The 22,821-nt window shown below is 38.4% G+C and overlaps 1 protein-coding gene across 4 annotated transcripts in view; it reads left to right on the plus strand.

Annotated features, from left to right (window-relative positions):
• Kifap3 (kinesin-associated protein 3) overlaps window positions 1-22,821 on the plus strand; it is a 154,970-nt gene that overhangs the window by 82,945 nt on the left and 49,204 nt on the right. For all 4 annotated transcript variants that reach the window (XM_006496681.3, XM_006496679.3, NM_010629.3 and 1 more), the window contains exons 11-16: window positions 3,579-3,679; window positions 10,954-11,062; window positions 12,390-12,502; window positions 16,873-17,038; window positions 17,629-17,754; window positions 20,357-20,455. In XM_006496681.3, coding sequence (XP_006496744.1) covers window positions 3,579-3,679; window positions 10,954-11,062; window positions 12,390-12,502; window positions 16,873-17,038; window positions 17,629-17,754; window positions 20,357-20,455 — 714 coding nt within the window. The remainder of the gene's footprint in view (window positions 1-3,578; window positions 3,680-10,953; window positions 11,063-12,389; window positions 12,503-16,872; window positions 17,039-17,628; window positions 17,755-20,356; window positions 20,456-22,821) is intronic.

Below are 22,821 nucleotides of genomic sequence, written 5' to 3' on the forward strand. Positions count from 1 at the left end.
AGACTTAGACATGATAGTTGTAGCGTGCTGTATTCTCAGAGCGAACTCGGGTGATGTATCACCTCGGTGCTGCACTGTTCTAGTAGAGGCGCGCTTGGAGTGTTCCACTTTAACTACGAGGACATGGGGTGTAGAAGGGAAGGAGAATCAGGCTAATAATGTGGCTCATCGTGTGGGCGTTCACTGTGATCTAGTGTTCAGCTGGGAAATGGAGCAAGAACAGAACTTTGACTTTATATTCTAATGTTCAAAATTCACATTTCTGTTTGAGTGATCTGTGATTGGAAAATCTCCAGAGTCTTATAAAATTAATGGCCGAGTGACGTTTCTCCTGATCACTTTAGAGATGAAAGAAATAAGAACATTTTAAAACTCAGAACTGATCAGCATGTGTTTTGCCTCTTGCTTGGAAAACCAAGTATAAGAGCAGCCCAGAAAACTGATTTTTCTTCCTGCTTTAGCTGCTCCAGCTGAACTATAGCTGTAAATTTCTTTTAAAAGAAAAGGAGGACAAGACTTCATATAAACTCTTGAATGTACTTTATATGTGCAATAATTCCCACAAAATCAGTTATCGGAGTTAATGACCAGTTTGTTAAGGTATTAACTGCCCTCAGCTGGGAATGGCCAATTTTGGGGAGAACGGCTGCACAAATGCTAAGATAATTCAGTAACACATTGGAATAATGACCCAGCTAGTTAACGGTGAAGTCCTGTGGAAATCCTATCAAAGTGCTTAGACCTCTGCATTTAATAGCCAGTGAGTTCATCATGATTCATGTTTATTGCCATAAATACCAAAGGAATCATAATGAGTGGGCTGTTTTTTTCAACCCTGCCCTTATTGCTTAAACAGATTTGACTAATTCACATCAGTTATTAAGACATACTTCTCAAAATAGTCCATCTGTCCACTGCTCTGCTCAAAATGCACAGACCTTACCAATGCCCACATACCAATGGCTGGCAGCCTGGTTTTTTCTTGGGATGCCATTAGGGAAAGTTACTATAAATAACTCTAAAAGGAGTGCTCATTTAAAAGCCCTGCCATGAAGAGTATATATAAAACTGTAGTGGTTTAGGTGGGATTTATGGCTCATGAGTCCTGATGAGAAAAATCATACCATCCACCCCATGATTCCTGTAGAAAATGACTGGAAGAACAAGAAGATGGCGGCCTTTAGAGTACAAGAATCTTCAAGACCCAAGGTGGTGTAGTATCTTAGTTCCTGTAGGGAAGATGCTAATACTGGACAAGTCTAGTCTAACCAAATATAAAGATACCTGCCTTCTTAGAAAACAAAATTGAAAACATTTTTCTTCCCATGCATATACCATAAAACCTGTGTAAACATGTTTTTGTGACAGATAGCCACAATTAAATGTCAAAATAAAAAACATGATTATTAAAATCTGTGAATTGTAGATTGTTCTGATCTCAAAATGTTGGCATCAAGAACACCTACTTTATTTTTAGAGTGTCGCACATTTTACACCATACTTTGCTCCAAATAAAATTCATGTCCTCAAATAATAGATATAAATACATGTTTTGTACAGCTATTGGCGTACTGGCCTCCGTCTTCAGATTACATACTCTATTATTAGTCTGACCTTTACATTTAAGATGATGGTCTGCATTTATACCACTTCTCTCAAAGATCTCCTTCAGCTTTCCTCATTTTCAAGTAAGAGAGCTGAAATTTACCTCAAAATAAATCAGACTGACCTATTGAAGTGGCAGGCCTTCAACCTCAGCACTAGGAGGGAGAGGCAGATGGAGCTCCGTGAGCTTGAGGCCAGCCGGCTACATAGTGAGTTCCAGGACAGCCAGGCCCACAAAAGGTGATTCTATCTCAAAACAACAGCAGCAACAACAAAATATACAAACTGTACTCTCTACTGAAGTCAGATTTTGACTTGTTATAATATTATAAAGAAAAATAAATTTTACTTTTCCCCCATATATTCTAAGTAATTGAATTATTAATCCATAATTTTATTTACCGTAAAAAATATTTACTTGTCTTTTCATATGTGAAACATATAGTATATATTAACCTGTTTCGTTTTATCCAGAGGAGTGACTTTCATTACTGATATAGACAGTATGCCTAGGCAGAACTAGAAATTGGCCTGGAGTTTGTATACATGCTAAGCAAGCTCTTGAACAAGGAGCTAAACTTCCAGTCCTATTTTTTAGTTTGTTTGTTTACTTTGGGACAGGTTCTTTTGTTTTGTTTGTTTGTTTGGTTGGTTGGTTGGTTGGTTGGTTGGTTTTGGTTTTTTTCGAGACAGGGTTTCTCTGTGTAGCCCTGGCTGTCCTGGAGCTCACTCTGTAGACCAGGGGACAGGTACAGGTTCTTACTAAATTGCCAGGCTGGCCTTGAACTCATGATGTAGGCCAGGCATTGAATTTGAGATCTTCCTGCCACACCTTCCTGGTATAGCTGAGATTATACATGACCTTGTCAGAATAGCCAGAATCAACCGATTTTAAAAGATATGTTGTCCCAATTTAAAATAATTTTGCTTGAAAATGTACTTTATTTTATCATCTAATCATGTTTAAAGTTCTTGACCCCTGATAATATCTTATGCCGCAAAATATTCCTCCCTATGACATAAGAATATTTAAGAGCACTCACTATAACTGGGAAGAGATTTTGAGAGCAGGCAGGCCTGTGTTTAAATCTCTGCCCCGCTTTTCAAAGCTCCTTGACAAGTACCTGCTTTCTCGAAGCTTGAGGTTCCTCATCCGAAGGATGATAAGATCTATTTGAAGATTTTTCTGAAGATTCAGCACTGTGCTGTGTCTAATGTATGGCTCCTTTGCATAGTAGATGCTCAATACTGCCACTGTTAGTCACTATTGTTATTAATTACCTTGTCATACATACTAATCTTGGGCTCTAGCTGAAGCAGTTACACATGCTGGGCAAGCCCTCTATGCTGAGTGAATTCCTTAGCCTAGAGCAATATTACCTCAGAACTCCAGAGCAAGCTCTATCTTAAAACAGTATTACCTCAGAACTCCAGGGCAATCTCCAGACTACAGAGAATTTCTGACCTTTAGTAGTCTCTGTGACATTTTATTTTTAGTAGTTTCTGTGACATTTTATTTTTTATGTTCCTGATGCCATTCTGCTTGCTTCAGCAATTCAGTGATGTTCCAGGCTTCATTACTTAGAACTCAAATGTGCTTGTTTATAATACTTTTTATTTATAATCACTGCAAATCAACTTATTAATTTATATTTTGATGCATTTCTAAGAGAGGGGAGGTTAAAGATTCAATCTGCTTCATTCTAGGTTGCTGAGAACAATAAATGTTTAGGAATTAAATTATTTTCCCAAAAATATGGGCATCGGTCTTGAAACTTCATAGTTAACATAAGAGCGACTCAAAATTTAGTTTTAAAATAGTGAGCTCAACATGTTTTCCTGATTAAGGTTATATAAATATTTGATTTTGCAGTTTAAAAGGTTTTAGTATATAACTTTACAAACTTGAGTACAGGTAATATACATGTATGGCATCTAGGATTATGTCTATGATTTGTTTATTTTGTCCCCAGGCAATGAAAACTACAAACAAATAGCAATGTGTGTGCTTTACCATATAAGCATGGATGACCGCTTTAAGTCAATGTTTGCATATACTGACTGCATACCACAGGTAAGAGGCTGAAGTGAGGAAAACATTTGAGAACTATGCTCATCTCTAAATTAGATATCTGTATTACATCTCCCTCCTCAATGCTCAGGGATCATTGTGGAAGAAAGGATCATGGGTAAGAAGACGGTAATGGTCAGAAGCAGTGGATGACTAGAGGGATAGCACGGCACCGTTACCTATGAACTCATAGTTATGACAGTACATGCTAAGCCCTGTGCAGTCTGAAGCCAGACCAAGCATGACTATAGAGAGCAAGGCAGAGATGAAGTCCTGTCCCTGGCCAGGCCGCTCTTAGCAATAGATAGCTGCTAGGAGAGAGTTGGTTTTCTTTAAGAAGTTGCCCCTGGGAGTCCACACGGTGAAGAATGCAGTAGCACCACAATTAGACTTGTGAAAATCCAATTGGGGGAAAGCAAAGAGGGTAGGAACTGGAGTTTGGTCTGGGAAGAGTTGGAGGAAGTGGATGAATGTGATCAAAACACATTATGCAGAATCCCCAAAGGCCTAGTTTAAAAAAATAAAATACTAAATCTTTTTTAAAAGATCAGTATTTTCACTCTTATTTTTAGATCTCCTATTCCGTAAACTATTTCTTAATACTAATAATACAATTTTTATTTAAAAAAAATTGGAAGTACAGAACTAGGGCTGGACATAGCACATAGTGGCTAGATGTACTTTGATAGAGTGCTTGATGCCTGTCACAACAGCTGCAGAGTGGCCATCCATATTCCAGTGGTCGTTAACACCTGGGTACTCTGCTGCATTGTCTTGAGTTTGTTTTTTCTTTTGTTTTTTTTTTTTTTTTTTAATGTGTATGAGGTTTCCCTGTCTGACTATGCAGCACATGTATACAGTACCCACAGAGGCCAGAAGAGGGTGTCCAGTCCCTTGGAACTAGAGCTACAGACGGGTGTGAGCCGTCACGGCGGTGCTGGGAATCAAATGCAGGCAGTCGGATTGAGCAGCCTCTGCTCGAAATTGCTGAGCTGTCACTTCGCCCCCTTAGGCATTATGAGAGTAGTAATGCGTTCCCTTACATCACATACCACAGCTTCATATATGGCTGGATTTCCTGAATGGATCATGTTTACTCATGTAGTGGAATATTCTCTACAAACTGTCTCTAATAGTTGAATAATATTGTGCTTAATAACCACAATTAAATTCTGTTAAATTATGTGCTTAGATTTTTCCAGGTTATCACATAAAGCTTCAGCGTATGTAAGCACATGAAGGTAGCATGGCAAAATTAGTCATGAGTGCTTGTCTGCATCTTTGCAGTCCTGAGTGCTTATCCACTTCTTTGAGTTTTCTTTAGTTTCAGTTCATAACAGCAGGATACCTAGATCAAAGAGAAAGAGTCCAAGTCTTTGCGTATTGACCCGGTTACCTTCTAAAGAGGATGTTTATATTTCTAGCCAACTTTCATCCTTAATAATAATGGTTACCATTATTTCCATAAGATACAAATTTTCTATAAAATATGAAATCTAATTTTTGATGTATATGCATTTCCAGAACATTGGTGAAGGTGAATATTTTTTATTGTTCAGTATCTATATTCTATTATAAAAATTTAATTCAACTTTTCTAGTGGCACGTTAATATTATTGATAAATAAGATTGATTTTGTACTCTTTCAACTGTCGTGTATTTCCCATGTTTTCCGTACATTTTTGTTTTGTTTACTGTGCATTCTTTGATAGCAAAATGCCCCATCCAGACTCTTTTGTTTTTATGGTGCCACTTGAAAGAATGACTTTCCATGGTTCAGCTCTATGATATGTTACATATGTTAGGTCTGTTGGCCTTGAGGAAGCATACTGATTTTTACTCTAAGACTATGGACTTATAAGGCTAGAGACTTAGTGATTGTACTCTCAGGGACATTGCATTCATGGACTCTCTTTATCCACTAGTCACCAGTAAATGAAGCTCTAATAGCATGAAACCAGGAGGCTTGGAATACTGGTTGGTATTTTACTATATTATTTTTATGGAAGAGTTTTCTAAAATGACAAAGGAAATTCAGATAGTGTGCACACATAAAATAAACATGAGTATGTGAAAACAGTGAGAACAAGACTGGATCCCCTCTCTGCAGAAACTCCTAAGGCTCTACCACTCCTTGTCCCTTAATAAAGGCAGCTCAGGTTTCTTTTCCACTATTTCTAATCGATATCCTTCGTTCATTCTGAATTAAATTTGCTTTTCCAGAACTTTAACCTTCTCCTTACGTGCATTTAAAATTGATGCTATTTCAAAGGACTGTTTTTTAGCCTCTGTGTGAGAGAATAAACTCATTGAATGTTTGTAACAAAAGATGTCCTTCAAAGAAGCCCTAGTACATCTTATCAATAGGACCTGTCTTCCCAGTGGTAAGCTGTATCAGCTGATTACCCATCCAGTGTAAGCAAACTTTCCAGCATGTTTACAGGAACTGTGTCCAAACCAGGTTACAGGTGATTCACTGCAGCCTGCCTCCAAGGGTTCCAGAAGTTTCTGCTTTGCAGGATCTGAGCTTCATTGACTATAGGATATTAGTAAGAAAGCAGCCCCCCAAAAATGTATTCTCTCTAAGAATTACTTTTTAACCCAGATTCAGTTTTTTAAAAACAATAACATTAAAAGAGAAATAAACAATTCAGGAAGAGGTAGAAAACTTATTACATTGATATTGAATTTTGAGTTATCCTACTCTTGTAAAATGCATGTTCTCAGATATAAGAAGAAAAGAACTGCAAATGGCTGAAAACGAAGAGGCTGTTTAGGTTGATGTTTCGACACGGTTGTGATTGCAGCTTAAAATTTAGTGTACAAGGTCTCCATCCTTTGAACATACACTTCCTCTGGGTTTACTTGACAGAGTGTTTGATATCACACATGTTGATAATGGAATTTTAAAACATTTAACGTGTATACTTCATGAGCCAAATCTTCCAAAACCCATTTAAGTTTTGACAGTTTGTGGGTTTATTATTTATTTTATTTGTTCTCTTAGTTCTTTATCTTTCTGAAATTTTGGATTTTAGAAGAATTGTGAAATTATGCATGCCAAATAATATTGTAAATATCTTGAAAGTGTTTAGGATGAGGCAATATTTTAATAGAACCAAGTGATACTATAGAATATGTTTATTTCTGAGTGCCATTTAGCCTATAACCTTTATTTCACAGTGTCCAGTTTTGACCTACTTAGGGAAAAGCTAGCATGCTTTTGCTGCCACCTACTTTCATTGAAAAATAAAAGGATAATGGAGAGCAAATAAAAAAATAAAACGAAATTAGAATATTTCCTTCAGAAGTTGAAAATGTACTCCTGTCAGGGCAGCACTTACGGTTCCAGTGGGGCTGGCAGCTTACTCAGGACAGCACACCAAATGACCTGTGTATTTAGAAAAGCCCTGTTACAGTGGCAGTGGCTGCAGGTTCCAGTGGGGCTGGAAGCTTACTCAGGACAGCACACGAAATGACCTATGTATTTAAAAAAGCCCTGTTACAGTGGCGGTGGCTGCAGGTCAATGTGAGTTTTGTTCTTTTTGAATTATTGACATTAATTTTTACTTAAAGATTAAAAATAAAGATCTTCAAGTATAACACCTGAATTTTTCAGAGACTAAGTAACTTTGAAGGCAGAAATGCAATGGCTCAGCAGTGATTCCTATCTATTTAATGATCAGAGAGAATGTTTAGTGTGATTATATTCTTAATTATGTAAGATCTCTCTCATACACACACACACACACACACACACACACACACACACGCACGCACGCATGCATGCATGCACATATGCTGTCTAGACTGCAAATAAATAAAGGTATAACTTAGTAAAACTTGAGTCTTTCTTATTCTACTCATTCACAGTGCAGTGTAAGTGTTGTAAGGATAGCCCTGTAGTTAGATTAGAATTCTCTTTCTGAAAATATTAAATGTCCAGAGTAGGCAATCTTGCATGCAGCATTCCTCCTAATCTCACCCAATATTGCATCGCTTTGCTTTCTTTGTACTTTATTGCCTGTAATTATTTAGTGTGTTCTCATTTTCTTCCGCTATCTGTCATTATTCCTCACAATCTGAGTTCAGGTCATCGTTTTTTATGATCTTAATGGGCTCAGTGGGTGGATTGTTTCAGGTAAGCACATTTGGATAACCAGGAGTTAATGGTTGTAGTCTAATAATAGTTAAAAGTACACATTAACAGTTCATTGTTATTTAGACCTCTGAGCTGCATGTTTTGTTTAAATAGGTGCAAATTCCATCCAGATGCTTATAAAAGTATTTATTGGTAATAGAATGGCCAATCAAAGCACATGGTTAGGTAGTGATGTCATGGTGTTATTTAATATTTTGTCCCAGAACAGCATGCAAGAGCCCTCAGAGTGATCCACATGTTTTCTGCCGCGGTTGTCCTGTTTGGCCCTACTTTGATCTACATGCTTCTTTTTAGCTGGATGCTGGTAAACGTCCTTCTGACAGCCCTCTCTGCTCTTGCGCCATTGTCTGCTGAGTTCAGAAACCAGAGCATCACTTCAAACAGGAGAGCTAGGGAGTAGCCAGTCAGAAGAGATTCCTGCGGCATGCACAGTTCTGGCATAATCATTCAAAGATGTTTGGGTAGGGGGGTGGGGTGGTAGAGAGGTGTATGAGAATACAGAGAGCTGTGGGGGTTGGCCTCTGGTCACTGGTAAATAAGTGAAGTCAGGTGCCAGAGAGTCTAGACACAGTGATTTCAGTCTTGGGTCTTTGGTATCTGATACTCAATATGGGACTTGTCTGATTGAGCACTGTAGCTTCTTCATTGCAGAGGCTGAGGGCCTTTCAGTGCTTTCCTGTTAGATTAGTAAAGGATGGAAATAGACAGTTAAAACAGAACAAATCTAGTTTTAATATTTCCTAGTTGTCAGTAATTACCTTGTGTTTGAAGTACCATGGGTAGCAATCAAATCAAGACAACTGCAGCAAGGCTTTTGGAGTTCGAATTAAGCTGGTTTTAAATGTGAGTGTTTTAAAATGAAGTGTTTTTATTGTGATGAAACAATGATTTTCTATTAGGATACATTTCATTCATTCTTAAATTTTCTCTCAGTTTTCAGAATGAGGTAATAGAGTTTTCAAGCCATACATTCTTTTAAAAACCTGATTCTTTCTACAAGAGATTTAGCAAGGAAAAAAAAATTTTAATCCATAGATTGTAAACATGTCACCTGTAATCTCATTTCTCAAAAGTAATCAAAGGCTAATTTGTACAATATATAGTTTGCCTTCTTAAAGCATTGCTTCAGTGGAATAGATTTTCATTATAAAAGTTTTGAAGATAGTAATAACCCATTTTGAATTATAGTGTGGAATACTGTTATATTAATCAATGGATAATCACCCACACTTTTTGCTAATTTATTTATTGTTAATTGGTTGACAGAAAATCTATTAAATATATAATAAATAGATTAAGATCATTTTATTTTTGGTGTAGAGTCTTTTATAGTATAACATAACTAAGTGTTAATGATCTTTTCCTCAGAGATTCCTTAGTGACACATCTGTGATTTGTGATCTGCCCTCTGGGGGGGGGGCATGATACAGGGCGGTGGTTCACCTGTCAGAGAGCCCCTGCACATAGGTTACTACCATGTTATTAGAATCGTGCATGACAATTGGAATTGAATAGTGTTCTTAATTTTGTTTTCAAACTATTTTTTGCTAAGAATGAAAATTATTGATTTTGACCTTGTTGGAGATATCTGAAGCTAACATGGACAGTAATTAAAACTGTAGTTTGCAAAATGGCTTCTAAAATACTTACTTTGATATATAAAAAAAAAAATTTAAAAAAAGAGGCTATGAATTTGAAAGAGAGTGTTTGGTGGGAAGTACATGGAAGGGATTAAAGGGAAAAAGAAATGAAAGCAATAATGCAATTATAATCTCAAAATTTAAAAAAATAATAAACCTGATTAATGAAAGTATGTGGTTCTAAAAGATATTATCCTAAAATATAACATGAAAACATTAAGGTTATATGTTTTAGACTATTTTATATGTTATAACTTTATTATATATATCTCATATAACATATTTTATCCTATCTTTACCTGTTATACGCAACATTGATTTACAAAAAATATCTTTACTTAATATACACTAATTTAACTTGTTGATTTCCCCATAATAAACGAATGTTTTCTGAATCATACAAATTTGCTCATTTCTGTTTTATGAATAGTGTCTCTCATAAAAAAAAATCTAAATTATGTATGGCTACTGGCTTAGAGTTGGGGAGATAGCTCAGTCAGTAAATGTCTGCCACATAATCACAAAGTCCCAATTTTGATTCCTAGAATCTGTATTTCAAAAGGAAATGGTGAGGGCGATGGCACCTGAGTGGGGAGGCCTGGACTGCTAACATTATACCTCCAATAAAGACATAAGCTTAGGCCTCTACTACAGCTTCCTCCTGAGTATCTCCACTTACCAGAGTCTTACTGGCAGCTTATATCCAACATATCAAACCAAAAGTATGATTTTTCCCTTTCTAGCTTCCAGTGTTCTTACTAGATGTTGGCAGCAGCATCCCTGTCATTGTGGGGCAGGGTCCCAGGAGTCCTCCTCAGCTCAGTTACTAAGTCCTCCCTTGATTCTCTCCCATAGATACATCGGAACTCACTCCTTTTATCTCTGCCCCAATTGCACAACATAGCAAGCTCAGGCAGTATTGTTTTAGTTGGGCGTTTTAGTTACGTTTTTTTATTATCTTTCTGTGTAATTTTAAATAAAATGTGACTCTAATCTCTGTACATCACAAAAGAATGTTTGTCCTGGTGTCCTTTTTGTCTGACACCTTTCCTCCTCAGAGACTTAGGATCTGTCTTTTCTTTCTCAACCTTCCTTTTCTGCAGTCGTGCCTGGCTTCCTTCAGTGCTTCAGAAGGACTGTGCTCCGTGCCGCTCTGTCACTTTTGTATGAGCTGTTTTCTTTACTTGGACTGCTCAGCTTCCAGGCAATAATTCTAACTCCTTAAAAGTGTTGAGGTGTTACTTGGTATTTTCTGGTATTTTCCACTCTTTGGAAATTTGTACTTCATACTTGCCACTTAGCTATTCACTACCCATTTACTCATTTTGCTTTTTTCACAGCTAAAGCCTTTGAGTCTATTATAAAATAAAGATTACCTTACTTCCAGAATATAATATAAGAGGATTCTTAATATATTCTGCTTCTGGGCTTCGTTTTGGTCTTCTGATTAAAATATGGCCTCTGTTTCTTGCTAGTTAATGAAGATGCTCTTTGAATGTTCAGATGAACGAATTGACTTGGAGCTGATTTCTTTCTGCATTAATCTTGCTGCTAACAAGAGAAATGTCCAGCTCATCTGTGAAGGTCAGTGAACAGAGCTTCATGGGTAGCCACTTTAACAAATGATAATTGGCATATAGTAAGGAGTAAATGATAAAAGTAAGAAAGAATACAATGTAAATATATAAATTCTCTTAAATAGTTTCTTTGGTATGATTATAATTTCTATGAGTCTAATAGGGTATCCTTTTCTGGTAGATACACTCCTTGGTAGTGTTTTATACACAAATCAGTTTACATTTATCTGAAAGGTAATGAAATATATGAATACAAGGTTATTGTTTCTATAGTATCCTGAAGAAATGATTATCATTTTTTGTGCCTACTGGACAGCTTTAACCTATTTCAGGAGTACGCGTTCATTATGAAAAATACAAATGAGCAAATAAAAACAACTTAAATCTTTATTCTGACCAATCAGAAATAGATATAAGACATTTTTTGTGTAATGCTTCTATAAATTTTTGAATAAAAATGTGCTTCTTTTCTCTGTACCTTATAAAATGGTCTTCTAAAACTAATATTTTGAATATCATTCCAAATGATAAAAATACTTTTATTAAAAAGTAGGTTAGCAAGATAGATGTCTTGGTGGATAAAGGAGCTTGCCACACAAGCCTTGTGACCTGAGTTCCATCTCCTGAAACCATACAAAGGGAGAGATCTGATTGTTCACAATTGTTCTCTGACCTCTGCATGTGTGCTATGGCATACACAGACACACAGACATCATGTTCAAGAATGTGCACGCGTGCGCACACGCAGACACACAGAGAGAGAAAATAATAATAGCAAACATTTTAAAAATAGACTTATTTAAAAATAAAGGCATACTTGGGCTATGATTGTTGTCATGGTCTGTCACTCTCTTGCATAATTAACTTGTTGCACGTCTTCCCGAGCATACGTGGTGCCAAAGAAATTATCCTGGCTCTCAACCATTGATTTCTAGCTTTGTAGTCTTAAAATAAATTCCTAAAAGTATAATTGTTTTAAAAAGAGTTTTTTTTTCCTTTATGGAGCATAATCCAAACATAAGAAAAGACATTCTGTTTAAACCTGTCTTGATGAAGCAGTAGGTCATAAAGGTCACCTATGTTTGAAAAGATAAATTGTAGAAGTAGAAAAAGAAAGGGTGGAGGAAGAGTGGTGTTGGGGAAAATCAGACTGATAGGCAGGGCACAGGGGGGCTTCTGCACTCAGGGGTATTTACATGGGGCGTGGTTTGGGTTACACAGCACGGATGTTTGTCTGACTCAAATTGTATACTAAAAGATTCTGGGGTATAGTAGATGCACCACAAACAACATGCTGTTTAAGCCTACTGTAACTTCTCGCTTTTCTGTTTTAGGAAATGGGCTGAAAATGCTCATGAAAAGAGCTCTGAAGCTCAAGGACCCACTGCTGATGAAGATGATCAGAAACATCTCCCAGCATGATGGGCCCACTAAGAATTTGTTCATTGTGAGTAGCTCCTGGCCTTCCTTCCGTCTGTTAAAATAAACCTAAGACCATAGCTTTAAGTTGCTGCATTTGGGGGAGACGACTTACTGGGCTCTCTTCAAATGTTTCCTGGAGACCCAAACACCTCTTGCCTTGTGAGAATCCTCATGCACTTAGCTCCACAGCACTGCCACATGAAATGAAGTAAAGGGGAAGAGTCGGAGCTGGGCTCCCATAGAGAGAGCATGTGGTGTGTCTGCCAGGCTGGCCTCACTCCACAGGACTTGAAAGAAGAAAGAACCCTTCGAAGAGCCTGTTAGGAAGAGGAAGCGGGCAGAGGGGCAAGGGCTGAGGCTTGTGAATATGATCAGAAGTTTAAGTATGTGTGATGGTGTTATAACAAACCCATTAATTTGAACAGTTAATTAACAGTGACTCAACATAATTAGATTACCTGCTGACAACCAAAGTTTAATCCTAAAATCCATATGGTGTAAAACACTGATTTCCTTAAGTTGCAGGCATCTGCATGCTTGTGCACACTCACATTTCCATATTAATATTTTGTATTAGTTTGGTGCATTTTCTCCTGCAAGTTGTCTTCAGCTTCCATCAGACTGCTCCATAGCATGCGTGCGTGTGTACACACACACACACACACACACACACAATACACGGTATAATAAATAAACAAAATGAAAATACAGGACAAAAGCAAATGAAAATTCCTAAAAGTTTAAGAAAGTAGTTAGAGCAGCTGGTTTGCTCTCCTGCTTTTGATAGACGCATCGAGCAAAAGCCCAGCACGGCAGTGGGCGGGCGCTGATGTATTACCAAGGATGTGCCTCCTGTTACCTGTGTCACCCTTTGTTCCCCAGAGTTCTGAAGGAGAACAATAAAGAACCCAAGCTCTGACCCAGATGCTTGGGCAGGTCATTTAACACCTTGAGTCTCACTGTCTCACCCGGGAAATACAGAAAGCTCTTTGCGCAGGGTCATAATAGTAATGAAGTGTTGAGAAACCCCTGATACCAAGTGAGTGCTGAAACAAATTAGCTGTCATGATTATTCTACTTAAAATTCATTCCAGAGTTAGAGCTGTACTCATGTGCCTGTTACAGAACTCACATCATCAATTTGTAAATACTTCAAAAAGATGAAACAAACAAAGAGAAGACAAAGGAGGTAATTCAGATAACCCTAGTGCTTGAATTCTCTGATCATGAACTGGCTCAAAATAGGGAATTTGGACTCTTTTTTTTTTTTTTATTTTTTTTTCAGAAAAATACAGTTTAAATTATAATGAGAAGTTGCGGTATACTTGGCATCCTGCTGAATTAGTAGGGTGGTTTCTGATCATTTATCCCCACTGTAATGGAAGATTATGAGAGTCAGGACTTCTGAGGTAATTTAAGACCCAGTAACCCAGTAGAAGGCCAGGCAGGCCTGTGCCCAGGTGCCTTACTCAAGCAGAAGCGTACTCTTCTGGTGTGTATCAGTGAGCCTTTAACTTACGTGATACAGGAGAGAATCAGCTGAGCATGCTATTTTCAAAAGCTCCACAGTGATTGTAACGCACAGCCAGAAAATGCACCACTGCTCTAAGTAAATGTAAGCCCCAGCATTGTAAGTACCAGGAAACGAGAACAGAAAAATTAATCCTTCAGAGATCATTAGTGTCTATACTGCCTTCTGGATGCACCAGCCCAGTTCACTGCCTTGAAACTGTCTTCTCTCTTGACTTGTGAAAAGTCCAAGAAACAGAACCTCAATAGCTCAGGCACTAAGATCAACAATTAATAAATTGGACCTTATGAAACTGAAAAGCTTCTATAAAGAAAGAGACACCATCAATAGGGCAAAACCACAGACCGCAGAATGGGAAAAATATCTACAGCAACCCCACATCTGACAGAAGACTAATATTCAAAATATATAAAGAATTCAAAAAACTAGACATCAACAAACTGAATAATCCAATTTAAATGGATTATTTAAATGTGGTACAGTACCTAAACAGAATTCTTGACAGAGAAATCTCTAATGACCAAGACATTTTCAACATCCTTAACCATCTAGGAAATGCAAATTAAAATGACTTTGAGATTCCATCTTACACTAGTCAGAATGGCTAAGATCAAATGCTGGCAAGGATGTGGTGCAAGGGGACACTCCTCCACTGCTAGTGGGAGTGCAAACTCATCCAGACTCTTTGGAAGTCAATATGGTAGTTTATCCGAAAATTGGAAATTGATCTACCTCAAGACAGAGCTGTCCCACATGTGGGCATATACCCAAAGGATAATCCATCATATCACAAGGACACTTGCTCACTATGTTCATATCATCTTTATTCATAATAGCCAGAAACTTGAAACAACCTAGAAGTCCCTCAACTGAAGAATGGATTAAAAAAAAAGATGTGTACATTTAAATAATAGAATACTACTCAGCTATTAAAAACAAGTTCCTCATGAACTATGTAGGCAAATGGATGGAACTAGAAAATATCATCCTGAGAGAGGTAATCCAGCAGCAAAAGGACAAGCATTGTATAGACTCACCTACAAATGGATCTTAGCTGTAAAGAAAAAGATAATCATGCAACAAACCACCAACCCAAAGAGCCTAAGTAACAGGGAGTTACAGACTTAGAGAGGGGTCACAGGGAGTCTCTGGGGAAAGGGAAATAGAATAGATTTGGGGAGCGAACTGAGACAGGTGGAGTTGGGAACCGGAGGGATCAGATTCATGGGGAGGGAGGAAGAAAAGACTGGGAGAAAAGACTGGAATTGGAGGCCATTTGGGGGAAAGGTGAAAACCCAGTGCAATGGAGACTCGATGAAATTTACTAGAGAAACCCTAGCCAAGACTCTAATAATAGGGGACACTGAGCCTAAGTCAGCCATCTGCCTTAACTGGGCAAAAGGCCTCACTCAAATGGAGGGATTAGGACACCAACCCAGCTACAAAACCTTCATCCTACAACTTGCCCTGCCTGAAGAGTGTGCTAGGACGACAGCCTAGCAGAATCATTATTGAGAGACCAGAGACTTCATCCAGCAACTGAGGGGAGCAGATATAGAGTCTGACATTCAAACATTAGGCTGAACTCAGGGAGTCCTGCTGAGGAGGTGGATGGAGCGATTGGAGGAGCCAGAGGAGTCAGGAACAGACCAGGAGAACATGGCCCACAGAATCAACTGACTGGGACTCTGGGGACTTGAAGAGTACAGGGAGCCTGTAGGGGGTTTGACATAGGTCCTTGGCATATATGTTATGGCTGATTAGCTTGCTGTTCTTTTGGGAATCCTAACGTGGAAGTGGGGGCTGTCCCTGGGTCTCTTGCCTACTCATGGGACCCTGCTTCTCCTACTGAGCTGCCTTCCCCAGCCATGATGTGATGGGAGGTACTTGGTCTTGGTCGTATTGTAGCTTGTTATGTTGTGTTTGGTTGATGTCCCTGTGAGGCTTGCTCTTTTCTGAGGGGAGGTGGATTGGGAGGAGAGGAGAAGTGAGGGGAGAGAGGTGGAAGGGAGGGAGGAAGAGGGAACTGCAGTCAGGATAACCACCAACCAAAGAGCACACATGGTAGGACTCATGGCTCCAGCTGCATATGCAGCAGAGGATGGCCTAGTCGGACATCAATGGGAGGAGAGGCCCTTTGTCCTATGAAGGCTCTATGCCCCAATGTGGGGGAAGGCCAAGGCCAGGAAGAGGGAGCGGGTGGGTTGGTAAGTAGGAAGAGGGGGGAAGGGATAGGGGAGGGAGTTTTTTTGGAGGGGAAACCAGGAAAGGGGATAACATTTGAAATGTAAATAAAGAAAATATCCAATAAAAAATATTAAAGAATAATAAAAATAATATATGAAAGAATACAGATTAAATTAAATAAATAGATTTATTTTCAAGTAATGACAGTAATAGCTCTAATATGTATAAAGTAGTTACTGTATAGATCATAATTCCATTATGTGCCCTTTTAAATTATATTCTTAAAGGCAGCAGCCTGTTTTCAGAAATTGAAATATCCTTAAGGTTCACAACCAGTAAGTGATTGAGCTGTGACTTGAGAGCAAGTCTTTCTGAATCTGGGATCTACAGCTTTTAGGCATGAAGGAGAAAATAGCCCTTCCTTCTTTATCTATGCACCTTTGTACACAATTACCACTATCACTTATCTCAACATGGAGGGAGGGAGGGAGGGAGGGAGGGAGGGAGGGAGGGAGGGAGGGAGGGAGGGAGGGAGGGAAGCAGAACCCCTAGAGCTGATAATCAGACCTTAGCAAGTTAACTCAGTTACATGGAGAACTATGTTTCTGTTTGTGGGTTGAATTATTAGTTGGGCTCCTCTCCTAGATTCTAGCTCCATTGAAATTCTCTGTCCTCAGGATTATGTTGGGGACCTTGCAGCCCAGATTTCCAGTGATGAAGAGGAGGAGTTTGTAATCGAGTGTTTGGGAACGCTGGCAAATCTGACAATCCCAGATCTAGACTGGGAACTGGTCCTGAAGGAGTACAAGCTGGTTCCATTCCTCAAAGACAAACTAAAGCCAGGTCTGTGTTCATTGTAGAGCTCTGCATAAGCTCTAGGTTTGGATAAGATTCTAGCCCAGCATTGTGTGAGTCCACTGTTATAACTAGCATGCTCTTCTGACAGCTTTGTTTTGAGGACAATTTTCTGTAAATTCTGTATTTGTCCTAACAGTGGTTTCTTAACATTAGTTTCCCTCTCCTGTTTATTTTTCTATTTTTACCATATGTTTATTGATAAGTGTCCCCACCCCCATGTATACAGAAAGATGTGGAAGCACAAACACAAAATTCTTTGAAACATTGACAAGAGTCTTTTATTGTCTGTTTTTGTTATCTTTCAGTTGTATTTTCAAATATATATTTACACCTTCTATTGTCTCACCAAGTCAATAGGCCATCATGAATAAAAACAAAAAACAAAACAAAACAAACGGAGAAGAAAAGAAAAGAAAAAAAAAAAGACAAGTTTATAAGCATGTCAAAGATTGGTAGATCCATAGGGATGGATTTGAATCTTTCAGTATTTTTTTTCTGTGCACTCACATTTGATAGAACAAATGAGCTTGCTCCAACCACGTCAACAACAACCTTCCATGCCTTGATCCCGCCAGGTGCCGCAGAGGATGACCTTGTTTTAGAAGTGGTTATCATGATTGGGACGGTGTCTATGGATGACTCTTGTGCTGCCCTACTGGCCAAATCTGGGATAATCCCAGCCCTCATCGAGCTGCTGAACGGTAACTCTCATGCTCTGCCAACGCATACAAGATACTATTATACATTTTAACACATAAAATACAGTCTGCAATGTTATATAATATCTGTTTTCTTTCATTAATCATAGGATTAACTAAATTATGTAATTACAAAAGATAAACTAAACTAAGCTGCTGAGTTGGATTGGATAGAGTGATATGAAAGGCCTGGAGGTTGCTGTCGGGAACGTTACTGTGAAGCAGCTCTGGGCTGACTTCATGTGCTCCTCCCTCCTCTAACCTCCAACACTGCCTCACTTCTTTCTGTCTAGCCTCATCTCGGTTTGAGTTAAGTCTTCTCTATCTTGCAATCCTTGCTTCTTATATCTTCACTTCTAGGTAAGAATGTTAACTTCAAAACTGATCCTAAACATCATATTCTCTTGTAGATGTACAGGATTTTTGTCCTGTGAACTTGCCAGGAAAATAAATGTCACATGCCTGCCCTGGCCCACGGATGTGTCCATTGAACACTTGAGATGTGGTGGTCAGGACTAAGAACCTGAATTTTCTATTTAATTTAAATTGAATTAGCTACAGCAGTGTGTATGTACAATATCCCTGGCTTCCACTTGTGGTGCACGTTACACACAAGAGTTCAAGCTAGAATTCATATCAGAAAAAACATCCTTATCATTTTGGTATTGAATTACATGACTGGCTTTGCTTAGGTTTTAATCTGTGTAAGAGAAATCTGGTTGATTTTTTAATTTATCCTATTACATATTTATGAACTCCATCCATGTTACATATAGACTTGCTCTTTTTCATCATTGTATATAGTATTGTTTTATAAATATATTCCTATCTTCTGTACCATTAATGGGTTTTGTGCTGTGGGGCATTGGGAATGATTATTATAAATAGTGTGTTTAAAGCCTTGACTTTTGTCATTAGCATAGGTGCTTATTGACATTAGATGTGTACCTCAGAGTAGAACTGCTGAGTCAGAGAGCTGGCGTTGTGTTTCGGGAACCAGTGCCGTCTGCTTCTCAGGGCAGTTGTGCTGGTTCTCAGGGCCGTCACCAGAGCAAGTCAGGTAAAGTCCTTCGGTTACCACCACTCTGGGCGTGGGGAGTCCATTAATTGCAGCCTCCTTACCAGTATCTCCTTGTGGTGTTAATTTAAATCTCCCCAACCATTAATGAAATTGAACTCTAGTTTGTGATTATTGGCCATTTAAGTCAGGCATGGCCAATAAAATGAAATACCCGTGTAAGACTTCCTCATTGTTTTCCTTTTTGAGATTTTTTAAATTTGCTTTGTAATTTAACATTTTTAAAAGACCATCTAACAATACAGTGATATTTTAAAGTGTTTCACCTCAGAGCTGTAGTAGGTGTGTATTTACTTTCATGGACCCTTCTTACATCCAGAAATTTTCAGAATAAAATTAAAAGAAACGAGGTAGTTGGAGCAGTGGTGAAAATGAAGGCAGTGTAGTGGAGGGACAATGACGATCTTGTGACGCTGCAGGAAGTTAGAAAATGGCTCAAGTCCTGGAATGTTTGTGCTGTAGTTTGACTGAGAGAGCGGAGATATTTGAAGTGAGTTAACAGCCAGCTCACAGTTCCACTGTGTTTACTCGCTAATCTGAGCTTACCCCAAGAGATGTATGTATAATTGTCTTAAGAGCTATATTAGGAAAAAAAGAGTTACAGACATTTTCAGTGTTTAAAACCTCTTAGAGCAAACTCTGTAAAGAGAATGATTGATAGCCTGGGTAGTTTAGGAAATTACTGATGAATTCATTTAAGGCAGATTAAACTTCGAGTCCCACAGTTTAATTCACATACCTAGTTAGACGCTATGTTAACTGGGAAATATGTTTTTAACATATCAGTGAACTGTTGCCAAGAGTTGATAGGAAAATTACTATATCAATAAGTCACATTTCAATTAGGTTTCCATAAGTAATTATGTTAAATTACAAGTGTATAATATTAAATACTGTTAGTCACAATTATTTGCATAAAATATATCTATAGTTAGCCTATATGATAGCATTTTATTATAAAAATTGGATTGAAGCTAACATACCTCTTTTATGTCAATATATGTAAAGTTAAACTTTGTGAATATTATTCAACAAAATATCTTTTTATACTAGTCCACTTTCTTTTCCTGTGCTTCTGGGGGTCAAACCCAGGTTGTCATGCATACTGAGTAAGTGCTTTCCACTGAGCCACATTCAACTCCAATAGTCAGATTTCTAACAAAGACTTAGGACTTTAGAAGGTGTTATTTTTCCGTGTGAAATCAATATGGGGGTGGGGAAATCATGTGCTGTTAATCCTTTCTTTCTTTCTTTCTTTCTTTCTTTCTTTCTTCCTTTCTTTCTTTCTTTCTTTTCGGGGGGTGGATTTTTGAGACAGACTTTCTCTGTATAGCCCTGGCTGTCCTGGAACTCACTTTGTAGACAAGGCTGACCTCGAACTCAGAAATCCGCCTGCCTCTGCCTCCCAAGTGCTGGGATTAAAGGCGTGTGCCACCACGCCTGGCTGTGCTGTTATTTACCTGTCACAATCACTCCAGTGTTCAGTGAATAGACAATTCTATCATGTACACTTCTCTTTCCTTTCAGCTCAACAAGAAGATGATGAATTTGTGTGTCAAATAATCTATGTCTTCTACCAGATGGTGTTCCATCAGGCCACAAGAGATGTCATAATCAAGGAAACACGTATCCTTTCAATGTTTAAAATACATAATGGCAATCGACAGTGTAGAAACGTTCACTCTTGGTGTTTTCTTGCATGTGTAGAAAACAGCAAACCCTGAACTGCAGTTAGATGAGGAGCTCTTTTCTGAGACTTAGCTGGGATTTAGCGTGGGATTAAAAGAACATCTGAAGCCTGCAGACTGCAGAATCGGAGCCTTTGTGAGTGCCAGCATGCCACCAGTGTAAAGCTCACTTCACCTACGGGGCCATACACAAACCTTACGTACACTAAGAATAGCCTAGAAAAGGATGGTTAGAATGTGCATGGGAGTTATATGTATGTCTGTATGTGAGACATGTGCCTCACATTCCTGGCATCTGCACCTCCCTAAGGGTCTCCATTTTAGCTTCACACGCATAGCTTCTCATGGAGCCTCCTAGGGGCTTCCTGTAGGAAATCCATCCCATCTACACAGTGCCTGTCCTCAAAGACTTTCTCTGGAACTCCTTTCTATTGTTCTATTGTCTGACTAAAAATTACTTCACCTTTTAAAATGGTGTTAATCTCCTTAACACCTACAGCCTTCTTACCTTAAGCTTTAATTGCACTTTCTGATCAAACTCATGTGTTTTATATCTTTTTCTTTGGCTTTAAAAAACTCAGTTAAAAGAATCCAGCAAATGTTATGCTGTCTTTAAATCTCCTCCATCAAAGTTATAGTCCATTAATTTTGAAGTCGACCTCACTCAGATTTTCAGGACGTATTGGTAATGACCCTTACCCTTTAAAGACTGAGGTGTCCCTCTAGCTCGTAAAAACTTTCTCATGAAAAGTCATTACAGAATGCCCAACAAAAAGGATGGCAGTGTTTTGTTACTAGTGGGTCTCCATTTCTTCTTTGAAAGGCAACCCATTCATCTTGAGGAGTTTTTGTGACTACTGAAGAGGTACTTCACTTACAGGGTAAGAGTAGCATTTACCTATGTGTGCAACATAGAAGGCAACTTAAAGGCAATTTGATGCTGCAGAAATTTAGCTAAACAACAGTAGTCAGTTTTCCATAGGGCCTATAACCCTTCCAGGTGTGGGTTTCTGACTGAATTTACAGTCCAAGAGGAGAGTATTGGTTACACCATAACAGTCATGCCACAGTTGCACAAATGGACACATCTTACATGGCAGGTTAGTGTTGTAGCTGATAGCGTTCAGCTCAGTTTTCTCTCCCAGCAGCCATCATATAACCTTCTGGCACTTTGAAGGCTAACCAGCAAGGAAATGACTCCCAATTCAATTGCCACTTAACTGCTCTATATCTTGTAACCAAAGTCTGTTTTGTCTTCAGCAGTAAGGTCTTATCTGGTTCTTGTGGACAACCAACAGTAATGACAAGAGCATATATTGTTTTGGAGGCCTCTATGGTCTTTCTTCCTGACCAACAACACATGAGGAGGTATCCCATATCTGACACTGGGCATTTTGTTTAGTAACTCATTGCCACTAGGAGCAACATTGTGTAGATGTCAAAATACCTCCCTTCAAATTTTTATGTGTTTGTGTGTGTGTGTGTGTGTGTGTTAAAAAATAACATTTTAATTATTGCCTTTTAAAAACCACTGCTTACCTATAATTTATATACTGTTTAGTTTCCTTGGCTCCTATATTTGCTTGAATTCTATTTTGCTATTCTTTCGAAATGACTTCCATGCATAATGAAGCATTTTTATATGTACTAATATTATATGTAAACAAATAAAGGTTAGAAATTTTAAAACACCATAAGAATAGGCAAGGGGGTCAGGAAGACAGCTCACAGTAGAGTGGTAGTCTTACAAGCATGAGAACCGAAGTTCATTGGCTTGAACCTTCATAAAGCAGTGGGTATGATGGTGTTGAGCTTCTGGTATCAGTACCTGGAAAGAGGTGAGTGAACTCTGCCTGGGTATTAGTGGCATTTGTGTAAATGTTGCAGTTTTTCTCTTAGTCTGGCTAGCTAGCAAATAATTGAGACTGAACTATTAGATTTATTTCACAGCTTTAAGGCACAACAGCTAAGCAGTATTAATCTATTTTAATCCTCTAAACTAATCTGGCTAACTCCCAGCCAAAATCCCTAAAATACTTGCATGTTATGGCTTTCTATGCCCCACCTGTTTTTCCATGGTATCTCTTGGACTTCACTTTCTCTCTCTCTCTCCCTCCCCTGACTGGGAGGAAGTTTTGCCCTATTCTCTCCTCAGCTCAGCCATTATCTGACCAGCTTCTTTACTGACCAATCAGGGAATACTTGGGGACCAATGTTTACACAACGTTGAGACAGGAGGTTTTCAGAATAAGGACTGAAACCAGATGGGGGGCACAGCAATTGAATATTACAAGGATAATCTTT

Source organism: Mus musculus, chromosome 1 (assembly GCF_000001635.26).
Source record: "Mus musculus strain C57BL/6J chromosome 1, GRCm38.p6 C57BL/6J".
NCBI lineage: Eukaryota > Metazoa > Chordata > Mammalia > Rodentia > Muridae > Mus > Mus musculus.